The sequence below is a fragment of the Oncorhynchus gorbuscha genome, linkage group LG21 (assembly GCF_021184085.1).
Source record: "Oncorhynchus gorbuscha isolate QuinsamMale2020 ecotype Even-year linkage group LG21, OgorEven_v1.0, whole genome shotgun sequence".
Classification (NCBI taxonomy): domain Eukaryota; kingdom Metazoa; phylum Chordata; class Actinopteri; order Salmoniformes; family Salmonidae; genus Oncorhynchus; species Oncorhynchus gorbuscha.
Window position 1 is genome coordinate 3147407 of NC_060193.1, and position 23472 is coordinate 3170878.

The following is a 23472-nucleotide window of genomic DNA, read 5'->3' on the forward strand; positions in this document are numbered from 1 at the left end:
CATTTCACTGCGAGGTCTACTACACCTGTTGTATTCAGCATTTCACTGTAAGGTCTACTACACCTGTTGTATTCAGCATTTCACTGCGAGGTCTACTACACCTGTTGTATTCAGCATTTCACTGCGAGGTCTACTACACCTGTTGTATTCAGCATTTCACTGTAAGGTCTACTATACCTGTTGTATTCGGCGCACGTGACAAATTAACTTTAATTTGATATGTAAGCCTCAGCTAAATAACATATATTCTTATTATATTAGAATCATTATCATATAGAGGTTTTGAAAAATAACCAACTGCCAACCGTTCTCTTGGAGAGTATCTGCTGGAGCATCAGATCTGTTGTCCAGCTCAGCACTAACAGACGTTTGTTTCCTGTCTCTACAGCGGTCTGATGAAACCAGGGCTGAACGCTATCATGGGGGCCACAGGAAGTGGGAAGTCATCGTAAGTGACATTTCCAGCTGATAAACCTGTGACTCTCATTGAACGTTGTGAGCTAACATTATGACGAATGGTTGTGATGTGGTTGCTTAAAAAAAAGTTTATTATAGTTGTGTCATGGTTGGGGTTGTGTTGTAGTATAGTTGTGTAATGGTTGGGGTTGTGTTGTAGTATAGTTGTGTAATGGTTGGGTTTGTGTTGTATTGTAGTTGTGTAAAGGTTGGGGTTGGGGTTGTGTTATAGTTGTGTAATGGTTGGGGTTGGGTTGTATTATAGTTGTGTAATGGTTGGGGTTGAGTTGTATTGTAGTTGTGTAATGGTTGGGGTTGGGGTTGTGTTATAGTTGTGTAAAGGTTGGGGTTGGGGTTGTGTTATAGTTGTGTAAAGGTTGGGGTTGTGTTGTGTTATAGTAGTGTAAAGGTTGGGGTTGTATTATAGTTGTGTAATGGTTGGGGTTGTATTATAGTTGTGTAATGGTTGGGGTTGTAATATAGTTGTGTAATGTTTGGGGTTGTGTTATAGTTGTGTAATGGTTTGGGGTTGTATTATAGTTGTGTAATGGTTGGGGTTGCTAAATGGCATATATTTAGTTGTGTAATGGTTGGGGTTGTGTTATAGTTGTGTAATGGTTGGGGTTGTATTATAGTTGTGTAATGGTTGGGGTTGTGTTATAGATGTGTAATGGTTGGGGTTGTATTATAAATGTGTAATGGTTGGGGTTGTATTATAGTTGTGTAAAGGTTGGGGTTGTATTATAGTTGTCTAATGTTTAGGGTTGTGTTATAGTTGTCTAATAGTTGGGGTTGTATTATAGATGTGTAATGGTTGGTGTTGTATTATAGTTGTGTAATGGTTGGGGTTGTATCATAGTTGTGTAAAGGTTGGGGTTGTATTATAGTTGTGAAAGTTTTGTATTATAGTTGTGTAATGGTTGGGGTTGTATTATATTTGTGTAATGGTTGGGGTTGTATCATAGTTGTGTAAAGGTTGGGGTTGTGGAAAGGTTGGAAAGGTTGTATTATAGTTGTGTAATGGTTGGGGTTGTATTATAGTTGTGTAATGGTTGGGGTTGTGTTATAGTTGTGTAAAGGTTGTGGTTGTATTATAGTTGTGTAATGGTTGGGGTTGTATTATAGTTGTGTAATGGTTGGGGTTGTATTATAGTTGTGTAATGGTTGGGGTTGTATTATAGTTGTGTAAAGGTTGTGGTTGTATTATAGTTGTGTAAAGGTTGTGGTTGTGTAAAGGTTGTGGTTGTGTTATAGTTGTGTAAAGGTTGGGGTTGTGTTATAGTTGTGTAAAGGTTGGGTTGTGTTATAGTTGTGTAATGGTTGGGGTTGTATTATTGTTGTGTAATGGTTGGGGTTGTATTATAGTTGTGTAAAGTTTATAGTTGTGTAAAGGTTGTGGTTGTGTAAAGGTTGGGGTTGAGTTATAGTTATGTAAAGGTTAGGGTTGTGTTATAGTTGTGTAATGGTTAGGGTTGTATTATAGTTGTGTAATGGTTGGGGTTGTATTATAGTTGTGTAAAGTTTGGGGTTGTATTATAGTTGTGTTAAGGTTGTGGTTGTGTAATGGTTGGGGTTGAGTTATAGTTGTTTAAAGTTTGTCGTTGTGTAAAGGTTGGGGTTGTGTTATAGTTGTGTAATGGTTGGGGTTGTATTATAGATGTGTAAAGGTTGGGGTTGTATTATAGTTGTGTAATGGTTGGGGTTGTATTATAGTTGTGTAATGGTTGGGGTTGTATTATAGTTGTGTAATGGTTGGGGTTGTATTATAGTTGTGTAATGGTTGGGGTTGTATTATAGTTGTGTAAAGGTTGTGGTTGTATTATAGTTGTGTAAAGTTTGTCGTTGTGTAAAGGTTGGGGTTGTGTTATAGTTGTGTAAAGGTTGTGGATGTGTTGTGTGTAGGTTTCTGGATGTGCTGGCAGCCAGGAAGGACCCAGCAGGTCTGGCTGGAGAGGTGTTGATAGACGGAGCTCCTCAACCTCCCAACTTCAAATGTCTCTCAGGATACGTGGTCCAGGTGGGGGACTGGATACACACACAGACAGACACACAGACACACAGACACACAGACAGACAGACAGACAGACAGACAGACAGACAGACAGACAGACAGACAGACAGACAGACAGACTGACTGACTGACTGACTGACTGACTGACTGACTGACTGACTGACTGACTGACTGACTGACTGACTGACTGACTGACTGACTACAGTCACAAGTGTCAATGTTTGTGCTTTGGGTATGAAGTTTTTCATGTGTATGCTACCTATATTAATCCCTTTATTAATCTCTCTCTCCCCATCTCATCCTCTCTCTCTCTCTGTCTCTCTCTCTCCCCATCTCTCTCTCTCTCTCTCTCCCCATCTCTCTCTCTCTCTCTCTCTCTCTCTCTCTCTCTCTCTCTCTCTCTCTCTCTCTCTCTCTCTCTCTCTCTCTCTCTCTCTCTCTCTCTCTCTCTCTCTCTCTCTCTCTCTCTCTCTCTCTCTCTCTCTCTCTCTCTCTCTCTCTCTCTCAATTCATTTAAATTCAAATGGCTTTATTGGCAAACACATATTAACATTGTCAAAACAAGTGAGGTAGATAATATACAAAAGTGAAATAAACAATAAAATGAACAGGAAACATTAAACTCACAGAAGTTCTAAAAGAATAAAGACATTTCAAATGGTTCATTATGTCTATATACAGTGTTGCAACGATGTACAAATGGTTCTCTCTCTCTCTCCCCATGATCCCTTCACTCTCCCCATTCTCGGGGATAGATTTGACAACATCCTCTGTCTTCAGAGCGCCAAATTCAAACTACAGAAATATCAATATTCATCATTCACGAAAATACAAGTGTAATACACCAAAATGAATCTTGTTAATCCAGCCGCTGTGTCAGATTTCAAAAAGGCTTTATTAGTGATCCCTTCACGCACCCATTAGCGCCCCGCGCGGGGATAGATTTGACAACATCCAGTGAAATTTTTCAACCAGGCAGGTGAGATTCAAAAACAGAAATATCAATAATTCATCATTCTTTTTGAAAATACAAAGTGTAATACACAAAATGAATTTGATTAATCCTTTTCCTGCTTTGTCAGATTTCAAAATGGCTTTATTTGGCGAAAGCAGACCATTTGATATCTGAAGGACAGCGTTCCAACGTACAAACACATGAAAATCAATTTTTCAACCAGGCAGGTGAGACACAAAAAAACAGAAATAACGATATAATAAATGCCTTACCTTTGAAGATCTTCTTTTTGCAATCCCAAATGTCTCAGTGACACAATGGTCGTTTGATACATTTGATAAATTCCTTCTTTTCCTGCTTTTCCTTCTTTTTTTCAAAATGTCCATTTATTTGGCGCGTTTGATTCAGGTAACAACGTTTTCCAACCTCAGGTAACATGACTACAAAGTATCTAATAAGTTACCAGTAAACTTGTTTCAAACATTACAAACAACGTTTCTAATCCAACCTCAGGTATCAACGTTCCTAATCCAACCTCAGGTATCAACGTTCCTAATCCAACCTCAGGTAACAACGTTCCTAATCCAACCTCAGGTAACAACGTTCCTAATCCAACCTCAGGTATCAACGTTTCTAATCCAACCTCAGGTAACAACGTTCCTAATCCAACCTCAGGTAACAACGTTCCTAATCCAACCTCAGGTAACAACGTTCCTAATCCAACCTCAGGTATCCTAAAATGTAAATAATCGATCAAATTTAAGACAATAGTCATCTGTTTCCAATACCGTAGAAAAATAACACGGAGCTCCTGTTCACTCGCACCAAAAATAGTAGGGACCTTCAGAGTGACACATGGTTGAATAGCACTACTTCTTCATTTCTCAAAAGAAAAACATCGACCAATTTCTAAAGACTGTTGACGTCTGGTGGAAGCCATAGGAACTGCAAACAGGTTCCTAATAAATAGGGTTTCCCATACAAAATCCCATGACCTAGTTTCCCTCCCCCCCCTGGAAGGTTTGTCCTCGGGGTTTCGCCTGCCGAATCAGATCTGTTATACACACAGACATTCATTTAACGGTTTTAGAAACTTTGGAGTGTTTTCTATCCATATCAACCAATTATATGCTCATCTTAACTTCTGGGCCTGAGTAACAGGCAGTTAACTTTGGGCACGTGTTTCATCAGGACATCAAAATGCTGCCCCTAGCTTTAAGAAGTTTTAAAGTACAAAAGGGAAAATAAATCATCATAAATATGGGTTGTATTTACAGTGGTGTTTGTTATTCACTGGTTTACCTTGTCTTGTGCCAACAGGTCATACATTTTTGCTGCTGTGATGCACACTGTTGTACTTCACCCAGTAGATATAGGAGTTTAACAAAATCGGGGTGGTTTTGAATTCTTTGTTGGTCTGTGTAATCTGAGGGAATATGTGTCTCTAATATGGTCATACACTGGGCAGGAGGTTAGGAAGTGCAGCTCAGTTTCCACTTCATTTTGTGGGCAGTGTGCACATAGCCTGTCTTCTCTTGAGAGCCATGTCTGCCTACGGTGGCCTTTGTCAATAGCAAGGCTATGCTCACTGAGTCTGTACATAGTCAAAGCTTTCCTTAAGTTTGAGACAGTCACAGTGGTCAGGTATTCTGCCACTGTGTACTCTCTGTGTAGGGTCAGTCACACTGTGTGTAGGGTCAGTCACAGTGGTCAGGTATTCTGCCACTGTGTACTCTCTGTGTAGGGTCAGTCACAGTGGTCAGGTATTCTGCCACTGTGTACTCTCTGTTTAGGGCCAAAATGTTTTCAAGTTTGCTGTTTTTTTGTTCATTTTTTACAACGTGTCAAGTAATTATCTTTTTGTTTTCTCATGATTTGTTTGGGTCTAATTGTGTTGCTGTTCTGGGGCTCTGTGGGGTCTGTTTGTGTTTGTGAACAGAGCCCCAGGACTCTTCTCCAGGTTCATCTCTCTGTAGGTGATGGCTTTGTTATGGAAGGTTTAGGAATCGCTTCCTTTTAGGGGGTTGTAGAATTTAATGGCTCTTTTCTGGATTTTGATAATTAGTGGGTATCGGGCTAATTCTGCTCTGCATGCATTATTTGGTGTTTTATGTTGAACACAGAGGATATTTTTGCAGTATTCTGCATGCAGAGTCTCAATTTGGTGTTTGTCCCATTTTGTGAATTCTTGGTTGGTGAGCGGACCCAAGACCTCACAACCACGAAGGGCAATGTGTTCCATAACTGATTCAAGTATTTTTAACCAGATCCTGGTTATGTTGAATTTTATGTTTCTTTTGATGGCATAGAATGCCCTTCTTGCCTCGTCTCTCAGATCGTTCACAGCTTTGTGGAAGTTACCTGTGGCGCTGATGTTTAGGCCAAGGTATGTATAGTTGTTGTGTGCTCTAGGGCAACAGTGTCTAGATGGAATTTGTATTTGTGGTCCTGGCAACTAGACCTTTTTTGGAACACCATTCCTGTAGCTCAGTTGGTAGAGCATTGGTAGAGCATGGCGCTTGTAACGCCAGGGTAGTGGGTTCTATTCCCGGGACCACCCATACTTAGAATGTATGCACACATGACTGTAAGTCACTTTGGATAAAAGTGTCTGCTAAATGGCATATATTATTATTATATTATATTATTTTTGTCTTAATGAGATTTACTGTTAGGGCCCAGGTCTGACAGAATCTGTGCAGAAGATCTAGGTGCTGCTGTAGGCCTTCCTTGGTTGGGGACAGAGGCACCAGATCATCAGCAAACAGTAGACAGTTGAGTTCAGATTCTAGTAGGGTGAGGCCGGGTGCTGTAGACGTTTCTTGTGCCCTCGCCAATTCGTCGATATATATGTTGAAGAGGGTGGGGCTTAAGCTGCATCCCTGTCTCACCCCACGGCCCTGTGGGAAGAAATGTGTGTGTTTTTTTGCCTATTTTAACCACACACTTGTTGTTTGTGTACATGGATTTTATAATGTCATATGTTTTACCCCCAACACCACTTTCCATCAGTTTGTATAGCAGACCCTCATGCCAAATTGAGTCGTAAGGCTTTTTTTAAATCAACAAAGCATGAGAAGACTTTGCCTTTGTTTTGGTTTGTTTGTTGGTTAATTAGGGTGTGCAGGGTGAATACATGGTCTGTTGTACGGTGATTTGGTAAAAAGACAATTTGACATTTGCTCAGTACATTGTTTTCACTGAGGAAATGTACGAGTCTGCTGTTAATGATAATGCAGAGGATTTTCCCAAGGTTGTTCTTGATGCATAACCCACGGTAGTTATTGGGGTCAAATTTGTCTCCACTTTTGTGGATTGGGGTGATCAGTCCTTGGTTCCAAATATTGTGGAAATGCAAGAGCTAAGGATGATGTTAAATAGTTTAAGTATAGCCTATTGAAATGTGTTGTCTGTAAATGTTATAATTTCATTGAGGATACCATCAACACCACAGGCCTTTTTGGGTTGGAGGGGTTTTATTTTGTCCTGTAGCTCATTCAAGGTAATTGGAGAATCCAGTGGGTTCTGGTAGTCTTTAATAGTTGATTCCAAGATTTGTATTTGATAATGGTTATGTTTTTGCTGTTTGTTCTTTGTTAAAGAGCCAAATAGATTGGAGAAGTGGTTTATCCAAACATCTCCATTTTGGATAGATAACTCTTCGTATTCTCTCCCCCTCTCTCTCTCTCTCTCTCTCTCTCTCTCTCTCTCTCTCTCTCTGTCTCTCTCTGTCTCTCTCTGTCTCTCTCTCTCTCTCTCTCTCTCTCTCTCTCTCTCTCTCTCTCTCTCTCTCTCTCTCTCTCTCTCTCTCTCTCTCTCTCTCTCTCTCTCTCTCTCTCTCTCTCTCTCTCTCTCTCTCTCTGTCTCTCTCTATCTCTCTCTCTGTCTCTCTCTCTCTCTCTCTCTATCTCTCTCTCTGTCTCTCTCTCTCTCTCTCTCTCTCTCTCTCTCTCTCTCTCTCTCTCTCTCTCTCTCTCTCTCTCTCTCTCTCTCTCTCTCTCTCTCTCTCTCTCTCTCTCTCTCTCTCTCTCTCTCTCTCTCTCTCTCTCTCTCTCTCTCTCTCTCTCTCTCTCTCTCTCTCTCTCTCTCTCTCTCTCTGTCTCTCTCTGTCTCTCTCTATCTCTCTCTCTGTCTCTCTCTCTCTCTCTCTCTCTCTCTCTCCTCTCTGTCTCTCTCTCTCTCTCTCTCTCTCTCTCTCTCTCTCTCTCTCTCCCCCCCCCTCTCTCTCTCCTCTCTCTCTCTCTCTCTCTCTCTCTCTCTCTCTCTCTCTCTCTCTCTCTCTCTCTCTCTCTCTCTCTCTCTCTCTCTCCCCCCAACCCCCTATCAGGATGATGTGGTGATGGGAACTCTGACTGTGAGGGAGAACTTCCGTTTCTCTGCGGCGTTGCGTCTTCCGTCCTCCGTCAGCCAGAAGGAGAAAGAGGACAAAGTCAACCGACTCATCACAGAACTGGGCCTCACTAAAGTAGCAGACTCACGGGTCAGTGTGGACGGGTTTATGTGGGGGAGAGGACAGAGAGAGTGTGTTACTATGAATGTGTGTATTCTGTCTCCAGGTTGGTACCCAGTTGATCAGGGGAATATCAGGAGGGGAAAGGAAGAGGACAAACATCGGTATGGAGCTGATCATCGACCCTCCTGTTCTCTTCCTGGATGAACCCACCACCGGCCTGGACGCGAGCACAGCTAACTCTGTACTACTACTGCTCAAGAGGTAGAACCTGGGTATTGTAGTTCTAATATTGTAGGGTTAGTCTGGGTATTGTAGTTCTCTTTCTGGATGAACCCACTACCGGCCTGGACACGAGCACAGCTAACTCTGTACTACTACTGCTCAAGAGGTAGAACCTGGGTATTGTAGTTCTAAAATTGAGGGGTTAGCCTGGGTATTGTAGTCTGGGTATTGTAGTTGGAATTGTTAGTTAGATTACTTGTTTGTTATTACTGCATTGTCGGAACTAGAAGCATAAGCATTCCGCTACACTCGCATTAACATCTGCTAACCATGTGTATGTGTATGTGACAAATAAACAAATAAATCAAATTTGATTTGATTAATACTGAGGGGGTTAGTATGTGTATTGTAGTCTGGGTATTGTGGTGCTAATACTGGGGGTTAGCCTGGGTATTGTAGTCTGGGTATTGTAGTTCTAATACTGAGGGGGTTAGTCTGGGTATTGTAGTCTGGGTATTGTGGTGCTAATACTGGGAGGTTAGTTTGGGTATTGTAGTCTGGGTATTGTTGTGCTAATACTGGGGGTTAGTCTGGGTATTGTAGTCTGGGAATTGCAGTTTGGGTATTGTAGACTGGTTATTGTAGACTGGTTATTGTAGTCTGGGTATTTTAGTCTTGGTATTGCAGTCTGGGTATTGTAGTGCTAATTCTGCGGGTTATTATGGGTGCTGTAGTCTGAGTATTGTAGACTGGTTATTGAAGACTGGCTATTGTAGTTTGGGTATTGTAGTGCTAGTACTGGGGGGTTAGTCTGGTTATTGTAGTCTGGGTATTGTAGTCTGGGTGTTGTAGACTGGGCATTGTAGTCTGGGTGGGTGTTGTAGACTGGTTATTGTAGACTGGTTATTGTAGACTGGTTATTGTAGACTGGCTATTGTAGTCTGGGTATTGTAGTCTGGGTATTGTAGTCTGGGTATTGCAGTCTGGGTATTGTAGTGCTAATTCTGCAGGTTAGTCTGGGTATTGCAGTCTGGGTATTGTAGTCTGGGTGTTGTAGTGTTGCAGTCTGGGTATTGTAGTCTGGGTATTGTAGTCTGGATATTGTAGTCTGGGTATTGTAGTCTTAGTATTGCAGTCTGGGTATTGTAGTCTGGGTGTTGTAATGTTACAGTCTGGGTATTGTAGTCTGGGTATTGTAGTGTTGTAGTCTGGGTATTGTAGTCTGGGTGTTGTAGTGTTGTAGTCTGGGTATTGTAGTCTGGGTATTGTAACACTAACCCTCCTCCTCTCTCTCTATCAGGATGTCTAGTCATGGCCGTACCATCATCCTGTCCATCCACCAGCCTCGTTATTCCATCTTCCGTCTGTTTGACAGTCTGACTCTGCTGGTTAGCGGTAAACAGGTTTACCACGGCGCCGCTCAGAGTGCTCTAGACTACTTCTCTAACATCGGTGAGACTCCATCCTCAGAAATGTCATGTTTCTAGTGATTCTAAATCACACTCCTCCTGCTAACCAGACAGTGTTGTCTCAGCTCTCTGCTGGCAAACCAAGTTATGAAATGTCTAGAGTTACTGAACAGTTATTATGTCCATCATTATATTGTCTCTCTTTAGAGGTTACTAAGAACAGAGGCATTTGAGATACATTCAGTGTATCAATGTTTCAACCTTTCCTGTATCCAACCTTTTCTGTATCTATAAACAATGTAATTACAACTATGATGTCATCATTACCCAGGATACACTTGTGAACCCCACAACAACCCGGCTGACTTCTTCCTGGACGTGATCAATGGAGACTCTACCTCCATCGCCTTCGACAGGATAAAGGAAGGAGACAGTGAGTTCTGATTGGCTAAGGAGCAGAGTCAGTGGGCGGGATCAGTCAGATCATCCAATGGCAATTTTGTCTCTTCATATCCTCCCTCCCTAACTTTGTTACCCTCCATTTACCTCTGTTCTGGCCCCTCTACCCCCCCCCCCAGACTCTGACCCAGACAGGGTAACCAGTTCCAGGCAGAACATCGAGGACCATCTGGTCCAGGAGTACCGGGGGAGTCCGTACTATGGAGAGACCAAGGCCCAGTTAGAACGCATCACCATGAACAGGGAGTACAGGTACCAACACACACTGTCTGTCTGGTCTGGCCTGGTCTGGTCTGGCCTGGTCTGGTCTGGTCTGGTCTGGTCTGGTCTGTCCTCTGCAAGTTAATGGACAATCTTCTTGTTGTTGTTCTCCAGTGTGAAGACTCCCTCTCGGACCATCACGTACAACACCTCCTTCTCTACTCAGTTCAGATGGGTCCTGAAGAGAACCTTCACTAACCTCATCCTCAACCCTCAGACGTCCTTCGCTCAGGTGTGTGTCTGTATGTGTGTGTTGCTGTGTGTGTGTGTTACACTCACAGAAGTTCCAAAAGAATAAAGACATTTCAATTGTCATAAAATATATACAGAGTTGTAATGATGTGCAAATAGTAGTTCAAGTACAAAAGGGAAACTAAATAAACATACAGTGCCTTGCGAAAGTATTCGGCCCCCTTGAACTTTGCAACCTTTTGCCACATTTCAGGCTTCAAACATAGAGATATAAAACTGTATTTTTTTGTGAAGAATCAACAACAAGTGGGACACAGTCATGAAGTGGAACGACATTTATTGGATATTTCAAACTTTTTTAACAAATCAAAAACTGAAACATTGGGTGTGCAAAATTATTCAAGGGGGCCGAATACTTTCGCAAGGCACTGTAAATATAGACTGTATTTACAATGGTGTTTGTTCTTCACTGGTTGCCCTTTTCTTGTGGCAACAGGTCACACATCTTGCTGCTGTGATGGTACACTGTGATATTTCACACAGTAGATATGGGAGTTTATCAAAATTTTATTTGTTTTCAAATTCTTTGTTGGTCTGGAAGCTCTCCTATCTATCTACAGTGGGGAGAACAAATATTTGATACACTACCGATTTTGCAGGTTTTCCCTACTTACATAGCATGTAGAGGTCTGTAATTTTTATCACAGGTACACTTCAACTGTGAGAGATGGAATCTGAAACAAAAATCCAGATAATCACATTGTATGATTTTTAAGTAATTAATTTGCATTTTATGGCATGACATAAGTATTTGATACATCAGAAAAGCAGAACCTAATATTTGGTACAGAAACCTTTGTTTGCAATTACAGAGATCATACATTTCCTGTAGTTCTTGACCAGGTTTGCACACACTGCAGCAGTGATTTTGGCCCACTCCTCCATACAGACCTTCTCCAGATCCTTCAGGTTTCGGGGCTGTCGCTGGGCAATACAGACTTTCAGCTCCCTCCAAAGATTTTCTATTGGGTTCAGGACTGGAGACTGGCTAGGCCACTCCAGGACCTAAGATCCTTCTTACGGAGCCACTCCTTAGTTGCCCTGGCTGTGTGTTTTCGGGTCATTGTCATGCTGGAAGATCCAGCCACGAACCATCTTCAATGCTCTTACTGAAGGAAGAAGGTTGTTGGCCAAGATCTTGCGATTCATGGCCCCATCCTATCCTCCCCTCAATACGGTGCAGTCGTCCTGTCCCCTTTGCAGAAAAGCATCCCCAAAGAATGATGTTTCCACCTCCATGCTTCAAGTTCTCATGCTTCTTCTTCCTCCAAACACGGCGAGTGGAGTTTAGACCAAAAAGCTCTATTTTTATCTCATCAGACCACATGACCTTCTCCCATTCCTCCTCTGGATCATCCAGATGGTCATTGGCAAACTTCAGACGGGCCTGGACATGCGCTGGCTTGAGCAGGGGGATCTTCCGTGCGCTGCAGGATTTTAATCCATGACGGCGTAGTGTGTTATTAATGGTTTTCTTTGAGACTGTGGTCCCAGCTCTCTTCAGGTCATTGACCAGGTCCTGCCGTGTAGTTCTGGGCTGATCCCTCACCTTCCTCATGATCATTGATGCCCCACGAGGTGAGATCTTGCATGGAGCCCCAGACCGAGGGTGACTGACTTTCATCTTGAACTTCTTCCATTTTTTTATAGTAATTGCGCAAACAGTTGTTGCCTTCTCACCAAGCTGCTTGCCTATTGTCCTGTAGCCCATCCCAGTCTTGTGCAGGTCTACAATTGTATCCCTGATGTCCTTACACAGCTCTCTGGTCTTGGCCATCATGGAGAGGTTTGATTGAGTGTGTGGACAGGTGTCGTTTATACAGGTAACGAGTTCAAACAAGTGCAGTTAATACAGGTAATGAGTGGAGAACAGGGGGCATCTTAAAGAAAACTACCAGGTCTGTTAGAGCCGGAATTCTTACTGGTTGGTAGGTGATCAAATACTTATGTCATGCAATAAAATGCAAATTAATTACTTAAAAATCATACAATGTGATCTGTCTGTCTGTCTGTCTGTCTGTCTGTCTGTCTGTCTGTCTGTCTGTCTGTCTGTCTGTCTGTCTGTCTGTCTGTCTAATTCAAGGGGCTTTATTGGCATGGGAAACGTGTTAACATTGCCAAAGCAAGTGAGGTAGATAATGAAATAAACAATACAAATGAACAGTAAACATACAAACACATACAGAAGTTTAAAAACAAAAAAGACATTACAAATGTAATATTACGTACATATATACAGTGTTGCAACAATGTTCAAAGGGTAGAAAAGGGAAAATAAAATAAGCATAAATATTGGTTGTATTTACAATGGTGTTTGTTCTTCACTGGTTGCCCTTTTCTGGTGGCAACATGTCACACATCTTGCTGCTGTGACGGCACACTGTGGAATTTCACCCAGTGGATATGGGAGTTTATCCAAATTGGGTTTGTTTTCGAATTATTTGTGTGTCTGTGTAATCTGAGGGAAATATGTGTCTCTAAAATGGTCATATATTGGACAGGAGGTCAGGAAGTGCAGCTCAGTTTCCACCTCATTTTATGGGCAGTGAGCACATAGCCTGTCTTCTCTTGAGAGCCAGGTCTGCCTACGGCGGCCTTTCTCAATAGCAAGGCTATGCTCACTGAGTCTGTACATAGTCAAAGCTTTCCTTAATTTTGGGTCAGTCACAGTGGTCAGGTATTCTGCCACTGTGTACTCTCTGTTTAGGGTCAGTCACAGTGGTCAGGTATTCTGCCACTGTGTACTCTCTGTTTAGGGTCAGTCACAGTGGTCAGGTATTCTGCCACTGTGTACTCTCTGTTTAGGGCCAAATAGCATTCTAGTTTGCTCAGTTTTTTTGTTAATTCTTTCCAATATGTCAAGTAATTATCTTTTTGTTTTCTCGTCATTTGATCTCTCTCTCTCTCTCTCTATCTCACTCTAATCCACCCCACTTACTTACCTACCTACCTACCTACCTACCCACCCACCTACCCACTTACCTACCTACCCACTTACCCACCCACCTACCCACTTACCTACCTACTTACCTACCTAAGTTTTTACCCACCCACCTACCTACCCACCTACCTACCCATGCTAACTAACCACCTACCTACCCACTTACCCACCCACCTACCTACCCACTTACCCACCCACCTACCTACCCACCTACCCACCCACTTACCCACCCACCTACCTACCCACTTACCCACCCACCTACCTACCCACTTACCCACCCACCTACCTACCCACTTACCCACCCACCAGACCTACCTACCTGGACCAAACTTTGACCCACCTTTTACCCACCTACCTACCTACCTACCCACTTACCTACCTACCTACCTACCAGGATGGGTGCCTATTCCTCACCACCTACCCACTTACCTTTCTACCCACCTGTCTATCTACCCACTTAACTTTCACCCACCTACCTACCTACCCACTTACCTTTCTACCCACCTACCTACCTACCCACACCTTTCTACCCACCACCTACCTACCCACTTACCTTTCTACCCACCTACCTACCTACCCACCACCACACCACCTACCTACCTACCTACCTACCTACCTACCCATCTTACCTTTCTACCCACCTACCTACCTACCCTACCTTTCTACCCACCTACCTACCTACCTACCTACCCACTTACCTTTCTACCCACCTACCTACCTACCCACTTACCTTTCTACCCACCTACCTACCTACCTACCTACCCACTTACCTTTCTACCCACCTACCTACCTACCCACTTACCTTTCTACCCACCTACCTACCTACCTATCTATCTAATCTCTCTCATCCAGATTGGAGTGACTGTGTTCCTGGCCCTCATCGTTGGGGCCATATTCTTTGGAGTGAAGAATGACCAGAGTGGCTTACAGAACAGGTCTGTGTGTGTGTGTGTTTAATATAATGTATTACAAGTTTTTTTCAATCGCTAACTAACAATGCTAACTAACAATGCTAACTAACAATGCTAACTAACAATGCTAACTAACAATGCTAACTAACAATGCTAACTAACAATGCTAACTAACCATGCTAATTGCATTGGTCAAAGCTGAAGTCACATCGTAGAAACTCTTCACACAGTCAGTGAAACAGAAGTGTATGTGGACCAAACTTTGAATCGTTTTTTCATTGCTTTCACACAAAATGCTTTCAATGACCACATTCTTCTCATAATCCATGAACTATATATTTGCAGCACATTTTAAAATGCTAACACACTGTTTCCAAAACTGTTAAAAACACATTCAAAACAGAATGATGGTAAATGTCGTGCTTTTCTACAGTAACCAGATAGAAACATATAGAAAATCTCAGCAGAATATTTAATCATTTCAATCAAGCAATTTCAGCTGAAAACCTACCCAAGTTTTATTTATTTATTTATTTATTTCACCTTTATTTATCCAGGTAGGCAAGTTGAGAATAAGTTCTCATTTACAACTGTGACCTGGTCAAGATAAAGCAAAGCAGTTTGACACACACAACAACACAGAGTTACACATGGAGTAAAACAAACATACAGTCAATAATACAATAGAAAAATCTATATACAGTGTGCAAATAAGATTAGGGAGGTAATAAATAGGCCCTAGTAGCTAAGTGTCCTGTTTTTAGTCTCGTTACCAAACAGACAGAAGAGGTTCGGCTTCGAAATGATTTAGATTTGGAAACGTGGATCAAGGAAAACAGGTTGTTGCGGAAAGAAGAGTGGCAGGGTTGGATTAGACATTCCAGGAGATACTTCCCAAGATGCATCGCCAGAGAAGACATAAGATGAGATGTTGATGAGGACTTGTGGCCAAATGCAGTAGAGAGAGAGAACTATAACCCTCACAGTACTGTACAGTATGAGTGATTATACTAGACATGTTATATACTACACACTATACTATACAACGCTCTAAGCACTAGGCTACCTGCCGTCCTGAGAGGAATCATATGGGTGGTCCTGAGAGGAATCATATGGGTGGTCCTGAGAGGAATCATATGGGTGGTCCTGAGAGGAATCATATGGATGATCCTAACAGGAATCATATGGGTGGTCCTGAGAGGAATCATATGGGTGGTTCTAACAGGAATCACATGGGTGGTCCTAACAGGAATCATATGGGTGGTCCTAACAGGAATCATATGGGTGGTCCTAACAGGAATCATATGGGTGGTCCTGAGAGGAATCTTATGGGTGGTCCTGAGAGGAATCTTATGGGTGGTCCTAACAGGAATCATATGGGTGGTCCTGAGAGGAATCTAATTTACATGTATGTGATCCATGTGTGTGTGTGTTGAACGTGTGTTGTGATGTGTGTATTGTATTGTGTGTTGTGTCTGGTATTATATTGTGTGTTGTGTGTGTGTGTGTGTTCTGTGTGTGATCTGTGTGTTATGTGTGTGTGTGTGTGTGTGTGTGTGTGTTGTTTGTCTCTACCAGGATGGGTGCTCTATTCTTCATCACCACCAACCAGTGTTTCAGTTCCCTGTCTTCTGCTGAACTCTTCATCACTGAGAGGAAACTGTTCATGTGAGTATTATACACACACACACACACACACACACACACACACACACACACACACTACACACTGTTCTGATCTGGTATTACATTACTCTGTTCTGACACACATTATATTACACTGTTCTGATCTGGTATTATATTACATCTGTTCTGATCTGCTGTATTATATTACTCTGTTCTGATCTGGTATTATATCTCTCTGTTCTGATCTGGTATTATCTCTAATCTCTCTGTTCTGATCTGGTATTATATTCTCTCTTCTCTCTCTCTGTCTCTCTCTCTCTCTCTCTCTTCTCTCTCTCTCTCTCTCTCTATTCTATTCTCTGTTCTGATCTGGTATTCTATTAATTCTCTGTTCTGATCTATATTCTCTCTCTTCTCTCTCTCTCTCTCTCTCTCTCTCTCTCCCTAGTCATGAGTACATCAGCGGTTACTACAGAGTATCAGTCTACTTCCTGTGTAAGTTACTCAGTGACATCATCACCTTAAGGACACTCCCTGCCATCTTCTTCAGCTGTGTGGCTTACTTCATGATCGGTGGGTAGCCCCTTAACCCACGTAGACACAGTGAACCCTAACCCATGATCGCTGGGTAGACCCTTCACACACACAAACAAACCAATGAACGAACACACACACACACACATCATTAGTCAGTGTCATGTCACATCTTTTCTAGTATAATATTTCTATGTTCTCTGTCTCGTCAGGTTTTAAGCTACAACCGTTCATGATCTAGTATTCGATTTCTATGTTGTGTTCTAGTGTGGTATTTCTATGTACTGATCTAGTATTATATTTCTGTGTTCTGATCTAGTATTGTGTTTCTGTGTTCTGATCTATTATTGCGTTTCTGTGTTCTGATCTAGTATTGTGTTTCTGTGTTCTGATCTAGTGTTGTATTTCTATATCCTAGTCTCGTGTTAAATTTAAGTTCTCGTCTAGTATTATATTTCTCTGTTCCAATCTCATAATATATTTTTAATTACCGATCTAGTATTATATTTCTCTGTTCCAATCTCATAATATATTTTTAATTACCGATCTAGTATTATATTTCTCTGTTCCAATCTCATAATATATTTTTAATTACCGATCTAGTATTATATTTCTCTGTTCCAATCTCATAATATATTTTTAATTACCGATCTAGTATTATGTTTCTCTGTTCTGGTCATTTATTATATTTATCTGTTCTGATCTAGTATTTTTCAGTTCTCATCTAGTGTTATATTTCTATGTTCTGCTCTAGACTTATATTTCTATGTTGTAATCTAGTATTACACTTCTCTGTTCTGATCAAGTATAATATTAATATGGTCTGATCTAGTATATTTCTGTTCTGATCTGGTATTATATTACTCTGTTCTGATCTGGTATTATATTACTCTGTTCTGATCTGGTATTATATTACTCTGTTCTGATCTGGTATTCTATTACTCTGTTCTGATCTGGTATTCTATTACTCTGTTCTGATCTGGTATTATATTACTCTGTTCTGATCTGGTATTATATTACTCTGTTCTGATCTGGTATTCTATTACTCTGTTCTGATCTGGTATATTTCTGTTCTGATCTGGTATTATATTACTCTGTTCTGATCTGGTATATTTCTGTTCTGATCTGGTATTCTATTACTCTGTTCTGATCTGGTATTCTATTACTCTGTTCTGATCTGGTATTCTATTACTCTGTTCTGATCTGGTATTATATTACTCTGTTCTGATCTGGTATTCTATTACTCTGTTCTGATCTGATATTTTATTACTCTGTTCTGATCTGGTATTATATTACTCTGTTCTGATCTGGTATTCTATTACTCTGTTCTGATCTGGTATATTTCTGATCTGATCTGGTATTATATTACTCTGTTCTGATCTGGTATTATATTACTCTGTTCTGATCTGGTATTATATTACTCTGTTCTGATCTGGTATTATATTACTCTGTTCTGATCTGGTATATTTCTCTTCTGATCTGGTATTATATTACTCTGTTCTGATCTGGTATTCTATTACTCTGTTCTGATCTGGTATTATATTACTCTGTTCTGATCTGGTATTCTATTACTCTGTTCTGATCTGGTATTATATTACTCTGTTCTGATCTGGTATATTTCTCTTCTGATCTGGTATTATATTACTCTGTTCTGATCTGGTATTATATTACTCTGTTCTGATCTGGTATTCTATTACTCTGTTCTGATCTGGTATTATATTACTCTGTTCTGATCTGGTATTCTATTAATTACTCTGTTCTGATCTGGTATTATATTACTCTGTTCTGATCTGGTATTCTATTACTCTGTTATGATCTGGTATTCTATTACTCTGTTCTGATCTGGTATTATATTACTCTGTTCTGATCTGGTATTATATTACTCTGTTCTGATCTGGTATTATATTACTCTGTTCTGATCTGGTATTATATTACTCTGTTCTGATCTGGTATTATATTACTCTGTTCTGATCTGGTATTATATTACTCTGTTCTGATCTGGTATTATATTAATTACTCTGTTCTGATCTGGTATTATATTACTCTGTTCTGATCTGGTATTATATTAATTACTCTGTTCTGATCTGGTATTATATTACTCTGTTCTGATCTGGTATTCTATTAATTACTCTGTTCTGATCTGGTATTATATTAATTACTATGTTCTGATCTGGTATATTTCTGTTCTGATCTGGTATTCTATTACTCTGTTCTGATCTGGTATTATATTAATTACTCTGTTCTGATCTGGTATATTTCTGTTCTGATCTGGTATTCTATTACTCTGTTCTGATCTGGTATTCTATTATTTACTCTGTTCTGATCTGGTATATTTCTGTTCTGATCTGGTATTATATTACTCTGTTCTGATCTGGTATTATATTAATTACTATGTTCTGATCTGGTATATTTCTGTTCTGATCTGGTATTCTATTACTCTGTTCTGATCTGGTATTATATTAATTACTCTGTTCTGATCTGGTATATTTCTGTTCTGATCTGGTATTCTATTACTCTGTTCTGATCTGGTATTCTATTATTTACTCTGTTCTGATCTGGTATATTTCTGTTCTGATCTGGTATTATATTACTCTGTTCTGATCTGGTATTATATTAATTACTATGTTCTGATCTGGTATATTTCTGTTCTGATCTGGTATTCTATTACTCTGTTCTGATCTGGTATTATATTAATTACTCTGTTCTGATCTGGTATTATATTAATTACTCTGTTCTGATCTGGTATATTTCTGTTCTGATCTGGTATTATATTACTCTGTTCTGATCTGGTATTCTATTAATTACTCTGTTCTGATCTGGTATTCTATTAATTACTCTGTTCTGATCTGGTATTATATTACTCTGTTCTGATCTGGTATTCTATTACTCTGTTCTGATCTGGTATTATATTACTCTGTTCTGATCTGGTATATTTCTCTTCTGATCTGGTATTATATTACTCTGTTCTGATCTGGTATTATATTACTCTGTTCTGATCTGGTATTCTATTACTCTGTTCTGATCTGGTATTATATTACTCTGTTCTGATCTGGTATTCTATTAATTACTCTGTTCTGATCTGGTATTATATTACTCTGTTCTGATCTGGTATTCTATTACTCTGTTCTGATCTGGTATTCTATTACTCTGTTCTGATCTGGTATTATATTACTCTGTTCTGATCTGGTATATTTCTGTTCTGATCTGGTATTATATTAATTACTCTGTTCTGATCTGGTATTATATTAATTACTCTGTTCTGATCTGGTATTATATTAATTACTCTGTTCTGATCTGGTATTATATTACTCTGTTCTGATCTGGTATATTTCTGTTCTGATCTGGTATTATATTACTCTGTTCTGATCTGGTATATTTCTGTTCTGATCTGGTATTATATTACTCTGTTCTGATCTGGTATTATATTAATTACTCTGTTCTGATCTGGTATTATATTACTCTGTTCTGATCTGGTATTCTATTAATTACTCTGTTCTGATCTGGTATTATATTATTCTGTTCTGATCTGGTATTATATTACTCTGTTCTGATCTGGTATTCTATTAATTACTCTGTTCTGATCTGGTATTCTATTAATTACTCTGTTCTGATCTGGTATTATATTACTCTGTTCTGATCTGGTATTATATTACTCTGTTCTGATCTGGTATTATATTACTCTGTTCTGATCTGGTATTCTATTACTCTGTTCTGATCTGGTATTATATTACTCTGTTCTGATCTGGTATTCTATTAATTACTCTGTTCTGATCTGGTATTATATTACTCTGTTCTGATCTGGTATTATATTACTCTGTTCTGATCTGGTATTATATTACTCTGTTCTGATCTGGTATTATATTACTCTGTTCTGATCTGGTATTCTATTAATTACTCTGTTCTGATCTGGTATTATATTACTCTGTTCTGATCTGGTATTATATTACTCTGTTCTGATCTGGTATTATATTACTCTGTTCTGATCTGGTATTCTATTACTCTGTTCTGATCTGGTATTATATTACTCTGTTCTGATCTGGTATTCTATTAATTACTCTGTTCTGATCTGGTATTATATTACTCTGTTCTGATCTGGTATATTTCTGTTCTGATCTGGTATTCTATTACTCTGTTCTGATCTGGTATTATATTACTCTGTTCTGATCTGGTATTCTATATTTCTGTTCTGATCTGGTATTATATTACTCTGTTCTGATCTGGTATTATATTACTCTGTTCTGATCTGGTATTATATTACTCTGTTCTGATCTGGTATTATATTACTCTGTTCTGATCTGGTATTCTATTACTCTGTTCTGATCTGGTATTATATTACTCTGTTCTGATCTGGTATATTTCTGTTCTGATCTGGTATTATATTACTCTGTTCTGATCTGGTATTCTATTACTCTGTTCTGATCTGGTATTATATTACTCTGTTCTGATCTGGTATTATATTACTCTGTTCTGATCTGGTATTCTATTACTCTGTTCTGATCTGGTATTCTATTACTCTGTTCTGATCTGGTATTCTATTACTCTGTTCTGATCTGGTATTATATTAATTACTCTGTTCTGATCTGGTATTATATTACTCTGTTCTGATCTGGTATTCTATTAATTACTCTGTTCTGATCTGGTATTATATTACTCTGTTCTGATCTGGTATTCTATTACTCTGTTCTGATCTGGTATTATATTACTCTGTTCTGATCTGGTATTATATTACTCTGTTCTGATCTGGTATTATATTACTCTGTTCTGATCTGGTATTATATTACTCTGTTCTGATCTGGTATTATATTACTCTGTTCTGATCTGGTATTATATTACTCTGTTCTGATCTGGTATTATATTACTCTGTTCTGATCTGGTATTATATTACTCTGTTCTGATCTGGTATTATATTACTCTGTTCTGATCTGGTATTATATTACTCTGTTCTGATCTGGTATTATATTACTCTGTTCTGATCTGGTATTCTATTACTCTGTTCTGATCTGGTATATTTCTGTTCTGATCTGGTATTATATTACTCTGTTCTGATCTGGTATTCTATTACTCTGTTCTGATCTGGTATTATATTACTCTGTTCTGATCTGGTATTATATTACTCTGTTCTGATCTGGTATATTTCTGTTCTGATCTGGTATTCTATATTTCTGTTCTGATCTGGTATTATATTACTCTGTTCTGATCTGGTATTATATTAATTACTCTGTTCTGATCTGGTATTATATTACTCTGTTCTGATCTGGTATTATATTACTCTGTTCTGATCTGGTATTCTATTACTCTGTTCTGATCTGGTATTATATTACTCTGTTCTGATCTGGTATTATATTACTCTGTTCTGATCTGGTATTATATTAATTACTCTGTTCTGATCTGGTATTATATTACTCTGTTCTGATCTGGTTTTATATTACTCTGTTCTGATCTGGTTTTATATTACTCTGTTCTGATCTGGTATTATATTAATTACTCTGTTCTGATCTGGTATTATATTACTCTGTTCTGATCTGGTATTCTATTACTCTGTTCTGATCTGGTATTATATTACTCTGTTCTGATCTGGTATTCTATTAATTACTCTGTTCTGATCTGGTATTATATTATTCTGTTCTGATCTGGTCTGGTATTATATTACTCTGTTCTGATCTGGTATTCTATTAATTACTCTGTTCTGATCTGGTATTCTATTAATTACTCTGTTCTGATCTGGTATTATATTACTCTGTTCTGATCTGGTATTATATTACTCTGTTCTGATCTGGTATTCTATTACTCTGTTCTGATCTGGTATTATATTACTCTGTTCTGATCTGGTATTCTATTAATTACTCTGTTCTGATCTGGTATTATATTACTCTGTTCTGATCTGGTATTATATTACTCTGTTCAGATCTGGTATTCTATTAATTACTCTGTTCTGATCTGGTATTCTATTACTCTGTTCTGATCTGGTATTATATTACTCTGTTCTGATCTGGTATTCTATTAATTACTCTGTTCTGATCTGGTATTATATTACTCTGTTCTGATCTGGTATTATATTAATTACTCTGTTCTGATCTGGTATTATATTACTCTGTTCTGATCTGGTATTCTATTAATTACTCTGTTCTGATCTGGTATTATATTATTCTGTTCTGATCTGGTATTATATTACTCTGTTCTGATCTGGTATTCTATTAATTACTCTGTTCTGATCTGGTATTCTATTAATTACTCTGTTCTGATCTGGTATTATATTACTCTGTTCTGATCTGGTATTATATTACTCTGTTCTGATCTGGTATTCTATTACTCTGTTCTGATCTGGTATTATATTACTCTGTTCTGATCTGGTATTCTATTACTCTGTTCTGATCTGGTATTATATTACTCTGTTCTGATCTGGTATTCTATTACTCTGTTCTGATCTGGTATTATATTACTCTGTTCTGATCTGGTATTATATTACTCTGTTCTGATCTGGTATTCTATTACTCTGTTCTGATCTGGTATTATATTACTCTGTTCTGATCTGGTATTCTATTAATTACTCTGTTCTGATCTGGTATTATATTACTCTGTTCTGATCTGGTATATTTCTGTTCTGATCTGGTATTCTATTACTCTGTTCTGATCTGGTATTATATTACTCTGTTCTGATCTGGTATTCTATATTTCTGTTCTGATCTGGTATTATATTACTCTGTTCTGATCTGGTATTATATTACTCTGTTCTGATCTGGTATTATATTACTCTGTTCTGATCTGGTATTATATTACTCTGTTCTGATCTGGTATTCTATTACTCTGTTCTGATCTGGTATTATATTACTCTGTTCTGATCTGGTATATTTCTGTTCTGATCTGGTATTATATTACTCTGTTCTGATCTGGTATTCTATTACTCTGTTCTGATCTGGTATTCTATTACTCTGTTCTGATCTGGTATTATATTAATTACTCTGTTCTGATCTGGTATTATATT

The 23472-nt window shown here is 39.0% G+C and overlaps 1 protein-coding gene across 1 annotated transcript in view; it reads left to right on the top strand.

Moving 5' to 3' along the window:
* Positions 1–23472, top strand: part of LOC124008434 (broad substrate specificity ATP-binding cassette transporter ABCG2-like) — a 45473-nt gene that overhangs the window by 16221 nt on the left and 5780 nt on the right. Inside the window, exons 3-13 of the mRNA XM_046319707.1 lie at positions 389–448; positions 2359–2473; positions 7750–7902; positions 7979–8136; positions 9398–9549; positions 9838–9939; positions 10085–10217; positions 10341–10458; positions 14272–14354; positions 15909–15998; positions 16405–16529. Of these exons, the coding sequence (XP_046175663.1) occupies positions 389–448; positions 2359–2473; positions 7750–7902; positions 7979–8136; positions 9398–9549; positions 9838–9939; positions 10085–10217; positions 10341–10458; positions 14272–14354; positions 15909–15998; positions 16405–16529 (1289 nt within the window). The remainder of the gene's footprint in view (positions 1–388; positions 449–2358; positions 2474–7749; positions 7903–7978; positions 8137–9397; positions 9550–9837; positions 9940–10084; positions 10218–10340; positions 10459–14271; positions 14355–15908; positions 15999–16404; positions 16530–23472) is intronic.